Source organism: Metarhizium brunneum, chromosome 1 (genome assembly GCF_013426205.1).
Source record: "Metarhizium brunneum chromosome 1, complete sequence".
NCBI lineage: Eukaryota > Fungi > Ascomycota > Sordariomycetes > Hypocreales > Clavicipitaceae > Metarhizium > Metarhizium brunneum.
This window is the reverse complement of record NC_089422.1, coordinates 4,448,604-4,467,666: the sequence shown is the minus strand read 5'-3', so window position 1 is coordinate 4,467,666 and position 19,063 is coordinate 4,448,604. Positions and strand designations below refer to the sequence as shown.

General features: G+C 51.9%; 4 protein-coding genes across 4 annotated transcripts; 3 read left to right on the top strand and 1 right to left on the bottom strand.

Moving 5' to 3' along the window:
• Positions 1–866: 866 nt before the first annotated feature.
• Positions 867–2,639, top strand: PEX3 (Peroxisomal biogenesis factor 3; the record flags this gene model as incomplete). The annotated part of the gene is made up of 3 exons (XM_014693695.1): positions 867–1,024; positions 1,131–1,528; positions 1,600–2,639. The coding sequence occupies 3 exons, from the start codon at positions 867–869 to the stop codon at positions 2,637–2,639; spliced, it is 1,596 nt and encodes a 531-aa protein (XP_014549181.1).
• A 543-nt stretch (positions 2,640–3,182) lies between these two features.
• Positions 3,183–3,772, bottom strand: bet5 (Transport protein particle subunit; the record flags this gene model as incomplete). Its single annotated transcript, XM_014693696.1, has 2 exons — positions 3,183–3,670; positions 3,736–3,772. The coding sequence occupies 2 exons, from the start codon at positions 3,770–3,772 to the stop codon at positions 3,183–3,185; spliced, it is 525 nt and encodes a 174-aa protein (XP_014549182.1).
• Positions 3,773–4,607: 835 nt separating this feature from the next.
• Positions 4,608–6,994, top strand: cmkC (Calcium/calmodulin-dependent protein kinase kinase; the record flags this gene model as incomplete). Its single annotated transcript, XM_066129746.1, has 6 exons — positions 4,608–4,741; positions 4,818–4,899; positions 5,002–5,151; positions 5,237–5,633; positions 5,732–6,141; positions 6,200–6,994. 6 exons carry the CDS (start codon positions 4,608–4,610, stop codon positions 6,992–6,994), a joined length of 1,968 nt encoding a protein of 655 aa, XP_065986001.1.
• A 9,797-nt stretch (positions 6,995–16,791) lies between these two features.
• Positions 16,792–18,255, top strand: hal4 (Serine/threonine-protein kinase; the record flags this gene model as incomplete). The annotated part of the gene is made up of 1 exon (XM_014693698.1): positions 16,792–18,255. The coding sequence occupies one exon, from the start codon at positions 16,792–16,794 to the stop codon at positions 18,253–18,255; it is 1,464 nt and encodes a 487-aa protein (XP_014549184.1).
• Positions 18,256–19,063: the final 808 nt, after the last annotated feature.

The following is a 19,063-nucleotide window of genomic DNA, read 5'->3' as shown; positions in this document are numbered from 1 at the left end:
ACCTGGGACGTCAAATTTAGACACGGAATCTGGCATCTGCACATTTGACGGAGCCCTGCACTCCGTAAGTAAGCAAGGTCTGGGGGCCTGGCTGCTGCTGGCTGCTTTGGGGCTTTGGTGATCAAGAGCCGTCAACTGGCCGCGGGTGGTGGGCTGACCGCGCTGCAGGCGAAAGGCGTCTGGTCCGGATGTCCAGATGTCCAGATGTCATCGACTTGTGTGGGGGACACCTGGACCCAGTTGAGGATGCCGCTTCTGGCCCAACAGACAGTCACTGTACTTTGGGCCTCATCCAGCACCTGCATCCACCGAGGACAGGTCTGCCCTTGCACCAGCCACGCGCGCGCACACTCGCCACAGCCTTGCTCTCCGTATTACAGAGCAACAGAACAGCTGCAAAGTACCTGGCCACTGACCTAGGCAGGCAGGTACCCTTTGCCCCGAGCCTCCGTTCCAACTAGAATAAGCCAGTGGTGTGGCGCTCGGGAACCGAGGCCTCGGCTTCCCACTCCCCAGTCTCAACGGCCACCACTCCAATATGGAAAGTTGAATCCAGAGCTGTTGCTGCATCTTGACCATCAGGAATCATCGCGCAACCCTCACGTCTGCTACCAGACACCTTCCCGTGCTACGCTGTGCTCTTCTTGTTCACAGCATCGTTTGATTGATTGATTTTTCCTTCTTTTTTTTTATCCCGTCTCTTGCTCGCATTTTGGCTGCCTGGGCTCGTTATTTCGAAATTGGCATCACGAGGAGAGCTACTCGCGCCTGATTGTACACCACATCGTGTTTGATGGGCATATCTTGCCCGCCTATTCCATGATCCAAGTCACCCCTTTTCTTTAATCTCCCCTTCCTCGTCAGCCATGTTCTCGTCCGCACGACGCTGGCTGCGCAACAATAGGACGCCCATTGCCATCGGAGTCGGCATCGTTGGCGCCGGATACGTCGCCACCCAATATGTCTTGAACAAGATCAATGATGCGCGTGAGCGCATGAGCAGCGACCGCATCGCAAAGGAAAAGTAAGTGCTTTCTTTTTCTCTCTTTTTTTTGATGCCTTCCGTCTTCAATGCCATAAATCTAGGTTGGGAAAGCTTCTCATATATGCTGACGCTAGTGACATCACAGCCTACGACGACGGTTCGAGCAGAACCAGGAAGACTGCACATTCACAGTCCTCGCTCTTCTCCCCACGGCTACTAGCAATGTCCTGGCTGCTATGAACACGGAGCAAATCACATACGAGATCCAGCAAATTAAAGGCTCGACAAAGGGCCTGAAGAGCGGCGGCATCGAATCAACAAGTCCTCCCAGCATTGCCGATACGACCATGACCGAAGAAGATGGCAAGAGCATGGCTACCTCGGCCAGTATACAGAGTGAAAGTGGGATTCATGCAAGCCAGATTGCTTCCCCTACGCCGTTCTCTGCTGCCGCTGGTCAAGACGGCCAGCAGGATGGTGCGTCTGCGCCAAGGGTGTCTCGCAAAACGAAGCGACAGCTTTGGGACGACCTGACCATCAGTGGTAAGTTGCTGTCGTGCCTTATTTAAAACTAAGATTATTGATTGCTAACTGGCATTTGTTCCTTGCCATAGCTGTTACTAGAGCTTTCACTCTCGTGTACACGCTTGCCCTTCTCACCATGTTGACCCGCGTCCAGTTAAATCTTCTTGGTCGCCGAAGCTATCTGTCCAGCGTTGTAGCTCTTGCCACCGGTTCCCAGCAGGCTACCATTAGCCTTGAAAACAACGACGACGATAATCCAGAGCAGGCCTACGGCAGTGACTTTGACACCAACCGCAAGTACCTCACATTTAGTTGGTGGCTCCTGAACAGGGGTTGGATTCAGGTCATGAACCGTGTTGAAAGTGCAGTACGAACTGTCTTTGGGAGCCTCAGCCCCCGTGACCTGGTCAGCTTTGATCGATTTAGTGATCTCACCATGGAAGTCCGAAAGTTGGTCGAAGGGTCCACCGCTGATGAGCGAAGACAAACAGATTGGCTAGCCTTCTTACTCCCTCCCCGTAATGAGGAGGAAGAAGTCATCCGCCAATCTGGCATCTTGGAAGACAACTCCATGCAGGGCGGCGCTGCTGCCGAGCAATCACCCGCGGCCCTTCGAAGACTGCTAGATGAGACTGCCGACTTGATCGAGTCACCTTCTTTCTCACACGTTCTCACTCTAATCTTGGACGCTGCCTTCGAGGCACTGGTTGACAAGAAGCTGGCTACCGAAGCTTTCGAACTTCCTTCCCAGTCACCATTTCCAGCTCCCGAGTCATTGGAGCTCCGTCACTCCAAACTCATTCTGCTTCCCAAGATCTTATCCGTCTTGACCCGCCAAGCCCACGTCATTGGCAACGGTGTACCTAACGAATATCTCCAAGAGATGGAGACGGTGCGCGCATTAGAGGCTTTCGCCGCCGTAGTCTACTCGAGTAATTGGGAAAACGAGATCCGTGACGAAGGCATCATGGATAGCGCGGTAAATATTAGCAAGGGTGAGGTGGAATCACAACTGATCCAAACCCTAGAGAAGAGTCAGCAGACTGGCGTGGGGGAGAGTATCGTCATGGTCGATTCACCAGGTGGATTTGAAGATGCATGGGAGAAGGCGGTGCAGCAGAAATCATGACGATGAGGTCACAGTATATCTTGTCTTTGTCTTTGCATTTGAATGAAATAAATTACAGCCATGTGGTCGGGTTTGCGGCTTTAGGCATGAAGGCGTCATGTACGACTGGTGTTGGGGTAGGTTTATTAATTTATGGCATGGGTTGTGGCTACCTGTAGAATATACAACATGGTTGGACTTCCATTCATGGCTCCGGCATGGAACATGTCGTTTTGTAGATGAGAAAAACAGGACATGAAGTCGTGGCATCTATCATCCCTGACGCAGGTACATCGTCCTTCGAGTTGGAGATGGTCATTCAAGCTCTGGCTCTCTTTTTTCTTTCTGGGCCGACGTCCAGCGCAATATGTAGCGTACCTGCCGTTGGGCGCACCTGCCGGAAATTTGGAACGCCAGGCGAGATGCCTCTCTCTAATACAAGATACGGCCGGCCCTATCGTGGTTGACATGGGCAAGGAGAAGGTCGTCAAAACTATGACAATCCTGCCTGGTGCCGGACTCGGCCGGATTGATATATTCTTGAAACACATCCTGGTCACGTCCTCACATCAAACCACGAATAAACTGGTCCAAGCCCAGCTCAAACAGTTCATTCTTGACCCCCTCTCCGCCTTTGTGTTCAACAGGGGCAAGAGGATTCTTGACAACTATAGAGGCGCATTTTGTAAGAAGAAGAGAAAATGAAAGAATGGGGACCAGGGCCATGAAAGATGCAAAGCTTGCCGCAGAATACGCACCATATTCAACCCAGAGATTGATATATATCTGGTGCAACACATTGCGCATACTCGGCGACGCCGTATCCGTCAGCAAGACGAGCCGCAAGTTCGCAGGTGTCTCGTAGTAGTGCAGCTTATACTGGCCGGTGCGATAGCTGATGAAGGCGTCATCGTCGCCGCCCAGCTTGCGGACCATGTTGCGCAGGGAGAAGACGGTTCCAAAGATGAGCTTAGCGTCGTCGGAAGCACTGGTGGTGATGCGCGAGGAGGGTCGTTGAGCAGGGAGCCATGACTTGCTGTAGATGCACTCGGCTGACGAATTCAGTTAGCGACGCTCGGCTGTGCTTTCATTACGCGGGGGATGGTCGAGGACGTACTGTGTCGATCGAATATGTAGAAAGAGAAGACGGGCATGGTCGAGATGGTTGGCGAGACGGGGGAAGGTGTCGGGAAACAGAAGGGAGGGCCGCCGCCGTGAAATAAGCGTTGCAGTCGAAGCTGGTTTCGATGGAATGGAGGGAATACGGGGGGGTCGATTAATGGCCCCGTGGGCGATTTCTCAGTGCAGTGAAGGGTTGAATTGGCAGACGAGGGTGTTGCTGTCGTGCAAACATTGAAGACTTGGTGGTTGAAGTTTGTACTCTGTACACGGTGAGCGGCGGATGCGCCTAACGGCAAGAGCTGCAGCATACCTACGATGGCAGGAGCACCCCAAAGACCCCGCCCCACGGGTCCTAGCTGAACCTGGGCCGAGAGCCATCCATGTCAAGAAGCTGGGTGACTTACTGGGCTTTTTAATCATTGCGCCGACATGGGCACATGGGACACATGGGACACATGGGCTCGGCCCCCTCCCGTTGCGTCTGTCTGTTGCCGCTTACACTAGAGCAGCTTCTTTCAAGTACTGTTTGTTGTCAAGTTTCTTTGTCTCCAGCCCAGTGCCGCTGACTCCAGATACGAGGCTGTAGTGCCGTTTATATCTGCCCATTTCCACCTGGGCCTCTGCCGCGACACCCACCACGAATCCAGTTCCGGTAATTGGGCGTGAACGAGTGGGCATCGACGCCGATCTCCTCGTGGCAGCCTCGCATAAACGGCTCCCAGGCTCGCGGCCCTGCGGCCTGCTCATGAGCTTTTATCTTTCGTATAGTCCGATTCACTTAGACGCTCAGTCAACTTTCCACCAGGAAGCGGCCCTGCTTCCTGCAACAGTCTGAAAACACCAGGATAACGACGCTTGCTACTTATCATGGCCACCAATACTGCTCCTAGCTCTCATGGGCAACAGGTTACCGGCTTGTGTTCGCCCCGGTTGATTGTTGCCCGGGTTGACGACAACGAAGACACTATGGACAGATCACGCCCGAGTCTGCCAAGTAGCTTGTAAGTCACTGGACGATTCATCTCTACAGGACCTTTTCCATATTGATTTTATCTTGGTTGACGATTGGATCATCAGTTCTGAACCGCCTACTTTACACGGTTATTCTAGTCCTATGAGACAGCATAAACGAACCCCTAGCGCGCATAGGGAAATAAAGGTCAGTTCTCTCAGTTCTAGCATGTCGCCTCAGCAATCTGCTCGCCTCGTTGGTCTATGTGTCCGTGATGAAACCACTGCCTAACCTGTGTCGCTCAAATAGGAAACTTTGGATGCTCGTGTTGAGTTCACCAGTGATGAGGCTGACGGAAGGACATATCACCGCATCAACCAATATGTTATCGTGGAAGAAATTGGAAGGGGTTCGTACGGCGCTGTGCACCGTGCTACCGATCAGTTTGGCACCGAGTTTGTAAGGCTTTTTTTTCCTTTTTGGCTTCTCCCATTCATATCCACCCTACAGCATAATGATGCAGTTCTAATTTATTCCGCTCAAGGCTGTCAAGGAATTCTCGAAAAGTCGACTGAGGAAACGAGCACAGTCTCATATCCTTCGTCTTGGTCCGCAGAGCTCGCCTGGTCAATATCTTCCACGTCCTCGTAGAGCTTGTGGGCCATTATCACCACAACTGACAGGATTGCGGGCCGGCGAGGAGAATGATGCTTTGTTCCTGATTCGAGAGGAGATTGCCATCATGAAAAAGCTCAACCATCCGAACCTGGTTCAATTGATTGAAGTCTTGGACGATCCCGAAGAAGACTCCTTGTACATGGTAATGGAAATGTGCAAGAAGGGCGTCATTATGACAGTAGGCTTGGACGAGAACGCTGACCCATACAACGATGAGTCTTGCCGCCACTGGTTCCGGGATCTGCTCTTGGGCATCGAATACTGTATGTTTTCTTCCCTCTACTTCATGAGTGTTGCTTTGAATACCTTATTCCTCCACTATGTTGCATTCGAAACTGACGGGCGCTGACATTTTGGGTAGTGCATGCTCAGGGGGTCGTTCATCGAGACATCAAGCCTGATAACTTGTTGCTCTCGGATGATGAAGTTCTAAAGATTGTGGATTTTGGTGTTTCGGAAATGTTTGACAAGCCCGAAAACATGAGAATATCCAAATCCGCAGGGTCACCCGCATTTATGCCACCAGAGCTATGTGGCAAACACCAGGAAGTCTCTGGTAAAGCAGCTGATATTTGGTCTATGGGTGTTACTCTCTATTGCCTTAAATACGGCAAGATACCGTTCAACCGCCCAACAGTCCTAGAAATCTACGAGGCTATAAAATCAGACGATACCTGTATTCCTGATGGCGAGGATCCCGCATTTGTGGACCTGATGACGGTTATCCTGGAGAAGGACCCCGAAAAACGGATAACAATGTCCCAATTGAGAGTAAGAACTGGACGCGAAAATATGACAGGTTCCGCGCTAACATAGTTATCCTTCATAGGAACACCCATGGGTGACAAAAGGAGGGTGTGATCCTCTTTTGTCTGCCGAAGATAACTGCGAGCATATTATTGAGCCTCCCAATGAGCTTGAGCTGAACCGAGCCTTCACCAGGAAAATGAACCATCTTCTATCCATGATGAAGGCAATCCACAAATTTAGGACTCTGCTGGCGAGAATTCGGGCCAGGAACAACACTGGCGTGGTTGGCTCCTCTACGTCACTTCAGCGTCTTATGTCAGAAGATGAGTCATTCAATGCCGCCGACGAGAGAGCCAAAGCAGAAGAAATTGAGGCTCTTTTGGCCCGTCGTCGGCATTTGCTCAGCCAGCAGGCTGAAGATGCAGATAAAGGTCACGCTCGAGAGATTGGCGAACAAGAGCCTCTGCTTCTTGGCATCGGCACTGGCGCACGAGATGCTTTTGCCTGGGACGAGGCTACTCCAGATGTAGTGGCCGACTCTCCGACCGCGGTTGATTTCGATGTATACGACCGTGCCTACGAAGAGGCCATTAAACGGGGAATGGAGGCCAGGCCGTCCAAGAAACCCACCATGTACTTGACCAAGCTCGTCAAAGAAACGGACTACTTCAAAAAAATAGAAAATCTGGTAGGAGGGACCGTGCCATCACCGCCCAGTCCGAAAACAGAGGTAAAGAAAGCTACCCATGTCTTAAGGGATAGGTTGCCTTCGGAGCCGAGGGCCAAATTGGCCGAAATTATCGACAAAGTTGCGTTGTCCACCCCTGAGACAGAGAAAGATATGGAGCAACCTGGGCTAGAACGCCAAACGTAAAAGGGTCTGGCCCAGTTCACTTGGTGTACTCCATATCGTCTTAGCAGTCTCGCCTGTTATTTTGCGACGTGCTCGGATAGATTCCGAAAAATCTGAACACTGCCGGTCTCGGCATCAAGGAAACATGCATATGAGACAAGTTTGCAATTTCGACTTCCCAATTCGATTGCACCAGAATTATCACGCCTGAGGTCTTGGTCCTGAAGGTCTGGACCGGAGGTGCAACACTGGAGCACCTTTCAAAGAAACAACTTGGAATTTTCGGCATCATTCTACTAAGACACTGCAGTGTTGCAATGTGCGATGGTGGCGAGCAGTTTTGATAAGCCATGGTGTCTCCCGGCATTAGTAGGATAACAAAGGGATGCTACTTGCCCAGCCCAACTGTTCACCGCTTCGGGTAGCTGAATTGCAGAGCAGGCGTCACTACTCCGTAACGTCGCGGTAATGGCTAGCGAAATAAGCTCTTCTAGAAATAAGCTCTTGTGGGTGTGTCGCCAAATCAAAGAATGCAGGCTTGGCGATATCGTAACACTGAGCAGCTGTACGTGGTCCTACTGCAGGGGCGGGCATAATCTCACCGGCTTTTGCTTCTCATGACAATTAACAAAGGGCGAATGTAGGTATCGCCAAAGCATCATCTCCTCCAGTTAGAATACAGCGCGTCATTTTTCTGACAGTTCTCCTACGTGCCCCGCGATGCAAAAGCTACCTGGGCTAATGCTCATAACAGTTCCACGTTTGCTATCAGGATGTGGTTTATGCCGCTTGTCACAGACCAAGGCAGCCGGAGTCGTCTAGTCTTTCACACCGCAAAACCTCGATACCCTGCATACCTGACGGAGAAATCTGGACCACTGAGATGCGAGAAATATAGCACGAGGGTCCCAGGGTGCTTCGTGTTATTTATATCCGGTGTTTGAAATGGGACCGTGGCTGTGAGGCTCTTTCAAGAAACAGCCGCATGAGGTTTTTTTGTTTTCTTTGTTCCTATTGATTGAAGGAAGGGACAACAAGACAACAGGATTTTTAGATAACGTTAGTCAGAAAGCATAGAAATATCCAATAAGGTGGCGGAAGTTTGCATTCTCAGGTTTTCAAATTGAATTGGTGACGCTTAGTGGTTCGAGATTCGTCGTATCTGGAAATTCTTGCGGTTCTTGTGTCACCGTGACTCGAAGATAGGAGTGCAGCAGTGCATGCACACTGTCTTGAGCGACGCCAGACGCCGACAAGTGGAATCGGACCACAGCTCCGGGTTATACGACGATAACGTGGTCTTTTCAATGGATCCCTCAGCAGGTACGGAGTACTTGAGTAACTGGATGTAGGTGCAGATGTCTCCGTACGAGTTACCATGGCCGAGGAGCACTGCATCGATGTACTTTGTATGGACGGATTACACGTCACGAAGGCCTTCTCTGTTTCATCAAATGATTCTGGCAAGTCCAACAAGCTTCACATGTTATTTTTCGCCGTGACTCGTTCAGAAAGGATTCAAAATAGGATTGAGGTCCGGATGGCTTGACCGAATAGTTTGTTCCGCTGTTGCTGGTTTTGGGCGCAAAATCCATGTATTGGCACAAAAACCGCCATCGACTGAAGGAAGTGAGTGACTTGCAATGCTAAATGAGTAGCAAGCTATTGCCCACGCAGTTCCGGAGACCGAATATACCAATAAAATCAATCCAATTGATATGCTGTCCGGTTTCGCCCAAAGATGGGCTCTTGCAGCAAGCTGAAAACTGTGCCTGACATGCCGTCGGTATACATGTCATGTCGCACAGTGGCTTTTAAAAAAGAAATTAGACCGCGACGGGCGGTTGGTGGTGAGGGAAAAGCTACAGGACAGATACGGGGACGCCTTGCTGCAGTCAACCCATCAGGTCAGCTCGGTAGCATGGAAGGTGGTATGAAGTTCATGTCTCACCAGGGCGGGGACATGCATATGCGGCATGGGATGTCAAAAATGTAGCCGGAAACTTATCTGGGGGAGTGTTCAGTTGACGGAGCGCGTTGGCCGCGTACCCTCCTAGCAAGAACGAAGCAAAAGACTTTGAGCAATAACTCGGCCAAGAAGCTCTAGGACTATGGCTCTGGGCCTACATGCGCATTCTCGCATCCCGCGCATGCGTATCTCGTTGCTCCGAGGCAGGATACAGAGTGAACTGATGAGATATGCTGGGATTCAGCGTATAATTGAATGGAAGGCCCATGGTGATGATAGAAGGTTGCCCAGTTTCTATGACTAGCGTGACGCACGTATCGACGATTCCGGTTCGTGAGTGAAATATGACAAGTCAGTTGTTCCCAAATACTAACACCCAGCAGTACGGAGTATACGGAGTGCATACATCTACTAGTATCCATAGGTAGCGTATGTAGAACTAGTTACCGGACAGGTGGAAAATGTGGCTTCGCCTCAGCTGACACTTTATCAAGCCTCGACATCTTCCTAGATCGTAGAGCAAGGGTGAGTCGGGCTGTCTTCGCCATGACGAGGGGCAGTAATCTCTAACATCATGGCTCATCTTCGAAAACAAACGTCGAAAACTCTGGGTAGGCAATTATATAATTCTTGGAAGGCTTCCCGTTGTCCAATGGGTTGGTGGTGGTGTGGGATGAGCATCTGCCTTGATTAGCGCGGCTGCAAGCCAGGGCAGCTAGCAACTACCCAGGTAGTAGTAGTAAAAAGTAAGCCGCTCGACATAAGTCGAAATCCAGTGTATGTAGTCTTCAATGAGGTAGGCCTGGGCGTACTGTACATCATTCCTCGGCGCGTATATATGCCCATATTGGATGCAGCAAGAGCTGACGAAGTACGTTGATGGACAAACCTAGTGATATGTTGGGAGCCTTGGTGGTGGTCGAGTCGAAACACCGCAGCCGCATATACGCTGTCAGACAGTTTCTGACAGGCCTGAAAAGATAGTAACTCTGCAACAGATTGCCCATTCTCGGTGAGGCATGATGAAGCCCTTCTGGCGGCTGCGTCGGCGTAAGTCAAGTGCTTCGAGAACCAGCGTACCAAGTAAGTGGCATCGCTTGAAGCGGGCATCTGGGATAATGCTTTTTCCTTGTCGGCCTTCTCCGTTGACGGGACCGTTGTCTTTGGAATGATACAAATTTACCATTGCCACGATTCTGTCCATCCTATATCACTCTTGGTCTGAAGCAAACTGCCCATGCCTGGCTTGCTCACATGCAGATTCCTTCCTGTTTGAAGATCATGTTTGTGCCAGCACACTCAGCCATCGCCGAATATCCTGGCACGTACTCAATAGGTCGGGACTCGGTACTTGATACATCGTATATGGTGCATAGTAGTCTATGCATGGCAGCTTCTCATCATGTCAGATCAGATGATCTTGGTAGGTTAGAAGCCTCGCAAGATTGGCCGGCTTGATTTTCCAAGCTGCCATTCTGTCAATGATGTTTGACCTGACGGGTTTTGTCGTCAACAACATGCGACTTGGGTGTGGTACAGCATGGAGAAGCGTCATGTGCCAGCAACGTGGAAAAGGTGAGGGTGGAGGTTTGGACCGCAATTGGCTGCGACATTTTCGAAGAACGGTAATGCTAATAGGAGCTGGCTGCTGAGACTGCCAAGTCTATTGGGCCTTTGTGCGTCAACTTTGCTATATCTGTGAAGTAGTTGGGGATAACCAAAATGGCTCACCTAAGTCTCTGTCATGCACGGAGTACTCCGCGTAAACGAACCCGTGAGCTTATGCTCGACGGGCACGTATACCCCAGTAGTCCTTCTTCAAACGGCCCCCACGATGTCCACGACGTCCACGACAGCCCAATTTGACCGCGTCCTTGGTGCGTTTGAATCTCATGGACCAGTCGACCTGGCTCGCACATTCATTAACCGGGCCGGGCTGAATAGAGCTGGGTGGCCGGGTTGCTGAGCAGTTCAGATTTCAGATCTAGATGAAGCGGCTGGGCAAGAGGCAGCGGGCATATAACGGCAGGTACCTACCTCGAAGGTACTCCGAAGTTGGGATGTATTAGCAAGTGGCCGACAGGTGGCACCTGGCACCTGGCACCTGGCACCTGGTACCGAACACTGAGCAACAAGACTCCATGACGTCGTCGCCGCATAAACGCCCAGGTTGGCCCGGCCTAGCAGGTTCTGGCAAGTCATACGGCGTAAACAAACCTTGCCCTGTGAGCAGTCAATGCTGCAGATCACGAAAGACGTCCAAAGCGCACAAGTTCACAGGCCGTGAAGGACCAACGGAACCGGCAAGGCCAACAATGAACGAATTCAGCAAGGCGCCATGCGCCACGCCCATGTTCCTCGCCGCCAGACGCCTGCTCGATTGCTAGGCCCATGTCAAGGGCCGAGATTCAAGACGTGGGCTGCGCGTTTTGGACCCTACTTTCGGCCACCCATCACCTTCTTACCCTAAGCCTAAGCCTCATGAACCGATGTAATGAGCCTCTCTCAACCTCCGCACATCTGTCCACAATAAACGGGAAAGGGAGGGAAAACCCATTCTGCTGATTTGTAATGACAACCTCTCGCCGTCCGTCGACGGGTCCCACGGCCTCCTCGCATCCCGAACTGAAAAGATTTGCCTTTATCTGGTTAATCACTGCAGTCACCGCCCCTAAGCACAGCCAATTTTGGTCGCCGCCCATCACCCTGGTATATCCACCAAGGCCGTACGCCAACACATTGGAGTATTGTAGCTCCATGTGTCAGCGGTCCGATGCCGACAGGGTTGCATCTGGCATTGGTAACTTGCACCAGGCCAGCTGAGCTCGATAACACATGTTGCACAAGGTGCTGCTTAATAGGTGGCACGCACCCAGGGGGCCGAATGAAGCAGTAAATGAGAAATAAGCTTGTCAGGCTAGCACGTGGCTCCCCGATGGCTATCGTGGGTGCGCAGTATGAGATACCTTGCAGGTTGTACCTCGGTGAGGCCAACTACTACACGAGAACTGAAAACGTTGGGATAGAGCCCAAACGCAGCGCAGATGCAATGCACCTAGGGAACAATATGCAGGCCGTCATGACGGGCAGGCCGAGGTCATGGCGCAGACCATGGACCATGCTGGACTCCCATACTTTATCTGTACAGCAGGCGCAGATAAAAAATGAGGCCTTACAGAATCCTGAGCCCTACGGGCAGTGGACTGGATTTGACGCCCCATCAGCTGCAGGCCACGAAGGAGACGAGACACATACTAGTTGAAAACACATTTGTCTGGTTCCTGTTATGCTCCCCGCGCTCTCACCAGTGATTTGTCCCCCTTTGCTGGGGGAGACGGAGATGGGCTTAGACGACTCGGTGGTAATGGCATATAAAACGCCACATCGCGTACACGTCTGACTGGTGGATCAACAAGCTCGCTCTAAACGCGGCCACTACCCCAGTTTTCTTATGCGCTGTTCTCAACATAACATGCGGAAGTTGTAGCATGAATCTTCTCGCACCGCCAAGTAAGCAAAGGCAACTGCGCCGTGCCAAGCTGGCATTCCGATTCTGTATTCTGGCAAGACGCGGAGCAATGTAACACCAACAGACTTGTATCGGCAAGCTGCCCAAGCACAGGCCAAAGTCCAACAAAGTCCTAGCAATGAGGTTTACGCAACAGGTACATGTATGAAAATAACGGGGCTTGACTTACTGCAGAATTACATATAAGACATCTGGGCAGACGTGGGCCTATTGGTCGCTGGGTCAGCCCGACACTCATCGTCTCGTCTCCTGTATAATAACATGAAAGCTGCTGATGGAACACCAGTGGTGGGTTCTCAAGTGCTGTCCAAGGAATGCTTTCCTTTCCCGCTCGACCATTAATTGATTAATTGATACTACATATTCTTCACGAAGCCGAAACCTGTCGTCTTGGCGCCCATGGCTCCCTGTGGCTTCTGTGCTCCGCAATGCCCATCCTAGGCTGAGCCGGCTTGGCAGAGCGCCAGAGGTTTCTTGGCCCTCGGGTCAAGATATCGGCCAGGAATAATCACCTGTGCCTGTGCCAATTTTTGTTCCTCTGGGTCACAATCGTGGTTGGCGGCCGCTCGATGTGCCGGGGACAGTACATCCTAGCCGCGCGTGCCTTGTCGGCTTTTTGGGGGGAAGGTTGGCCCGATGCAGCGTGAGCGCTTGGCAACTTTGGATTTGTGATTTCGATTCGAGTATTTCTCCCTGCTGCGCGCTGTACCGTCGGTCGTTAGTCGCCAGAACACAGAGTACTACCTCCAGGTAGGCAGTTACTACTCCATATCGACTCCACGCGGAAACGATAGGAACGCAGGTGACAGAGTCAGAATGGGTAATAATAGAATGTTGGTCTCAGATGCGGAAGCCGGATGTGGCACATGCCCTTAGACCCTCAACATGTCTTAGTGTATTGAACCCGTGGCATGGTGATTCACATCAATCGTTCAAGACCATGTCGGTGGCGGCAGGCGAATAGCAAGGAAGATTCACTGAGCCCAGTCGACGTGAGGGTGCAAGGGTGCTCTTGGCGCTTGGCGGATGAAGACAGGCCATTTGAGGTGTGACTGGCAGCCATTCCCCTGGTGTACGGAGGATTGGACCGAGTATTGTACATGATACTATGTACAACAAAATACATACCCATCCATGCACGGTGTCTCTGGTGAAAATGGCCTCGAGGCTCCGCGAAGATGTGCATCTTTAGTCCTGAGTAGTCACGTCACGGTGCATGGCCGAATTGCTGGGTATTCTGCCGCCTACCAAGTAGTACCTAGTATGTAGGACAATTCGAAGTCGAACTTGGTGGTGTCTGGCCGCTGTCATACTTTTTTTAGTTGATGTTAGCTCTGGTGGTCTGTTTTTTTGTTGCGGTGCGCCTTGCCCCTGTCTTGAACCAAGGGCTGGTATGGTATGGAGGAATACTAGTATGAACCAGAAAGATTTCTCAGGGTTTATGTCTTGCGCACGCTATTATGGAATAGATAAAGTTGACACTTACTTACTTAAGTACCTAAGTATGAAGTAGTACAATATCTGCCGATGTACTCCGTACACACGGCAGGCGCTCCTTCCTGGGTTGGTCAGCCGAGACACGGAAAGAGGCCCAGAGCAAAGAGGAGCAATTCGAATGTCTAGAGGGTAAGAGGATCTGCCTTCCTGCAGACCGGAGCAAGTAGTACGGAGTGCCTGGTTGGGTTACTTCAATGATGCGACTTGCAGGTACTAGGTTGCGCAGCGAAGAGAGGGTAAAAAGGAAACTACGTAGTAGGTGCAGTACAGGGAACAAATAATACATGGGATGCGGTCTGCAAACATACAAACATGCAGGCATGCAGGAAATCATGTCGTATCGTCCAGGACGGTATTTGCACAATGCAAATATACATAAAGACGCCATGGGCCACGCGGGAGGGTTGAAGTGGGCTCACGTTTACAATTCCAACATTTTCATTCACAATACGTACTCGGTACTGTACAAGAATATACCGCATCGCCGCAGCTAAGAGAGCATCATTGCGACCTCTTACATGCCACGGATAACTCAGTCTGGGTCCTTCCGCATCATATCCGCATCACTAGGCCTGGATTTGCGCATGGCCGCAGCAGCAGCAGCAGCAGCAAACCACTCTGTACTTGTCGAATATACTTATACTCGGCTCCGTAACAAAGCTGTTCACCGTTTGGGCCTCTCCAGTAAATCATCCTCCACTTGGTGTGCAAGCCACCGCCAGCCAACAGGGCCACGGCGACCCTTGCTCTGGATAAGCGCTCGACTCTTCGACATTGGAACATTGAACATTGAAGCTTACTTGAGACTGGACCAGCCGGGCCCTTGGCTCACTTGGCACCAGACTGCCAAAAAGCTGCCCAGCAGCATTGCCGAGCTCCTTGCGGAGTACTCCGTGGCCTGTACTCAGCAGGTAGGTACCCAGGTACCAGGGCTGCTGGCGACTTTAGGAGGGGCGTGACCCGCTAGAGGCCCTTGGAGGGTCCCTGGCCTTCCTCCAGCCACTGGGTACTGGGTACTGCCGCGGGTGTCGAGCCTTTGCAGCCAGACAATTGGACTTGTTTAGGGCTTCAATTTGACTCTGCACAACTATTTAAGTACTTGAGTGGGAGCCTCCCTTTCTACTCGAGTGCATGGCGAACGGACCAGTCAATAAGTGGACAGGTTGGCTTCTGACGGAGAAGGACCAGCTACTCCGTACATCTGGACTGACTTGGCCTTGTTGAAGAGGCTCGCATTCAATCAAAGTTACTAGCCCGCTTGAGGATTCCGTTCCTCTGGTGTCCCTGTGGACCAAAACAGCCCAGCGTCCCGCCTCGGAAGACCAGCACTACTGGCTCTTGTTCCATGTTCCCCAGTACCAGAGTCTAGCCTCCCCAAGCCATCGCCATCCTCTCTGCCCACTATTATTATATCTTTTTTTTTTTTTTCTTCTTTTTTTTCCTTTTTTTTTTCTGGTGCTGGCTCATTTATTCCCTCGCCCGCCCTCACAGCCCTTCGTCCTTGACCCCCGTCTCCAGGTTGACTCGCCTCTGTTGGCCGCCCTCCTCCCTCCTCGGCTCAGTGCTGAGCTGCTGATCCCCGTGGTATACGGAGCCTCGACGCCCTTTTTCGCCTTTGACCTCAGGTGCTCCATCCCCTCTCCCCTTTTCTTTTCCTCACACGCACAAATTACACACAAAGACATCATTTCATACTGCTATATTTTGCGTCGTGCCAAGGCCATCGAGCCATCGACTACCGTCGGCACGGGTACAGAGGTACCTGGGTACTTGGGCACGTCGCACACCAATCGCCTGCACCAGCCTGGGCGTACAAGTCGGCCTCACTCCCTCTCTGGTCCGCAGCGTCTTTTGTCTCGCACGCCCCGGCATTGAACAGTCTCTCTGATGAACGCCGGCCACCGCTTTGGCAATTGTACATATATTGTTGTCGTCCTTCTCGCAGCGCCGTCCCAGACGCCACCGAACCTGTGAGCCTGCGAGTCTGCAACATTTGGCGCATCCCTGTCGCCTCGTTTTGCACGCTGCACGCTGCACGCTGTACGCACACTGACTGCACACTGACTGCACCCTGTCTGCACCCTCTGGGCACCCTCTGGGCACCCTCTGGCACCCCTCTGCACCCTCTACAGCCTCGACGCCTCCAAGCCGCCTCGACACCCTGACCCGACGCCAAACCATTGACTGCAGTCCCAATCACGTCCTATTCACTCAACCCCCGCCGCGCGCGAGTTTGATCTGCCTCTGGCCCTCTCGTCTTCCGTTCCAGCGTCTCACTCTCCGGCTCTTGGCGTCGCCGTCCGTCACCTCGCCGTCGCCTCTGCCTTGCTGACTCGCGCCTCGCCCTGGACCTCGAACCACGTCCTTCACCCCGACCCGGCTTTGTCATCGCCGACACCCACCCGCCTTCAAGTCACAAGCCAACCCGGCCGCGGCCACGACTTGCTGCTAGTACCTGCCACCGCCTGCCTCCGCCTGCCACCGCCACCAACCTACTCGTCATTTGGGAGAGGCCGTTTGTGTTTAATTCGCTTTGTCTTTGTTCGCCTTGGCCGCTGCCATAATCTTGGAGCATTCCAGTTCATCGTTGCATCTCAATTCTTCTTCTTGCTCTTACTCTGCTCCTTTACACCCCGGCCTCGATCTTGTTTTTCCTTGGGACCTGTCGCAACCACTTTTTATATCGCCACTGTTGACCTCTCTCTTCAACCCGCAAGTGCCCGCCGCTGCCGCACGCAGTTCCTTGCGCCTGCGACAGTGACAGCGAAACTCGCCACTCAACCTACGGCGCTACGTCAGTGCTGCTGCGCTGCTACTTCGAAAATGCCCGCCGCATCCGGTGATTCGTCAAAGCCTAGTTCCGCGCAGAGCTCAAAACCGTCGTCTATCAAATCCCACGACGGTTCCAGACATTCTCCCGGTCTTATTGCTCAAGATTTCGATTCCGCGAGCGAATCTTCACACCTGAGGCCCCATTCCGAAAGGTCCTCTGTCAAGGAACGCTTCACCCGCATGTTTGCAAGTAAAGACCTTCCCAAACTGAACAACGGCAATGGCGAACATGCTGGGAGGCCTCGTGGCCCGTCCTTGAACGGCGCCTCATCCCCTGCTTCGTCTCGCAAAGATTCTTCTGAGCGTCTCTCTGAGAAGCCGCCGTCAAATGCATCCAAGGTTATCCCCGGCAAGGACCTTGGCAGTCGCTTCGCTTGCAATTCAGAAGTCCAGGGTGGCCACGAACATCACTTGAAGTCAAGCCGACGTCAAGAAAAGCTCTCCGACATGTGGAGATCTCTACTAGGAAAGAAGCCAGAGGCTACTCCTGACAGCGACCTCTCACTGGTATCCAACTGGGTGGACTCGCTGCGCCAAGAAAAGGAAGAGGCGGGAGACCGCAAAGGAGGACCCAATGTGTCTTCGACCCTTGTCGAGAAGTACGGCAAATGCCAGGAAGTAGTTGGACGAGGAGCCTTTGGTATCGTTCGAATCTCCCACAAGAAGCTTGGAGGCAGCGAAAAGCTCTTTGCCGTCAAGGAGTTCCGCCGACGACCCGAAGAAACCGAAAAAAAGTACAGCAAGCGCCTGACCGCCGAGTTCTGTATATCTTCGTCTCTGCGCCACCCCAACGTAATTCACACACTGGACCTGCTGAAGGATGCCAAGGGCGACTACTGCGAAGTTATGGAGTTCTGTTCTGGCGGCGATCTCTATACTCTTATTCTATCAAGTGGCAAGCTCGAGGTTCAAGAGGCCGATTGCTTCTTCAAGCAGATGATGAGAGGTGTAGAGTATCTCCACGAAATGGGCGTCGCCCACAGAGACCTCAAGCCAGAGAACCTTCTCCTGACCACAAGGGGTGCCCTCAAAATCACGGATTTCGGCAACGGCGAATGCTTCCGGATGGCTTGGGAAACAGATGCTCACATGGTATCTGGACTATGTGGCTCGGCCCCATACATCTCCCCAGAGGAGTACACGGACAAAGAATTCGATGCTCGCGCCGTCGACGTGTGGGCTTGTGGTGTGATTTACATGGCCATGCGGACCGGCCGTCATCTCTGGCGAGTAGCCAAGAAGGACGAGGATGAATTCTACGCTCGATATCTCGAGGGCCGGCGTGACGAAGAGGGCTATGGCCCCATTGAGTCGCTACATCGAGCAAGATGCCGCAACGTTATATACTCAGTTCTGGATCCCCATCCCACCCGCCGCTTAACAGCTGCTCAGGTTCTCAAATCGGAGTGGGTTCGCGAAATCAAACTATGCAAGGCTGGAGAGGAGGGTCTATAACACCCCGTCCGTCATGCTGCCTTGGCATGGCGGACTGCAATCTGATGGCCGGCACAATTTACAACAGTAACATTGGCCAAGTCATCTTGCAGGCTCTCCTACCCTAACCCTTTGATCGGCGCCGCTGGGATCAACTGCACCAAGACATAGCCATCCCTGTGGGTATTCTCTCTTATTCGAACTGAATGACCGATATAACGACTTGATGACTTTTCTTCATCTACGGCCATACATGCACTTATTTCAAATTTGATTTATATTTTTACCACGACATACTTTTGTCCCGATATTACAATCCTATATTTCGTGTCCCTTTTTTTTGCTCTTGGGGCTATTGGCTCTCTCCTCGGTTTTAAAAAGGTCGTTTCATTGTCGATACACCACCGAGCAACGGCGTTTTGGCGTTATTTTACCAGCCCCCCCCTTTTCTTGCCCCCCTTTGTTTCTTTAATTTCGGTGGCACAATTCTCCGCAAGCGATACCTTTGGCGTACTCTTTAATGTCCTGGGTTATATTTATATTCTTCAGGTTGAAGAATTGGCTTAGAGGGAGCTACGAGGCTTGGGAGGGAGGCTTCATTCTGTTTCAGGACATGCAGGATTGGTAAACCGGGGTTTAATCCTCTGCTAATAGGGCATGGATGGCTGACTGGCTTATTTGTTATTACCGGAAGACTTGGGACTTTTTCGGATTGAATCATCGATATGCCACCAACAACAGGGTAATGGTGTATGAACTCTTGTCAATGGTTGGATGAGAAGAATGCCTGGGCAGTTTGATCACACGTTCGAGTATCGCTGTCTGTACA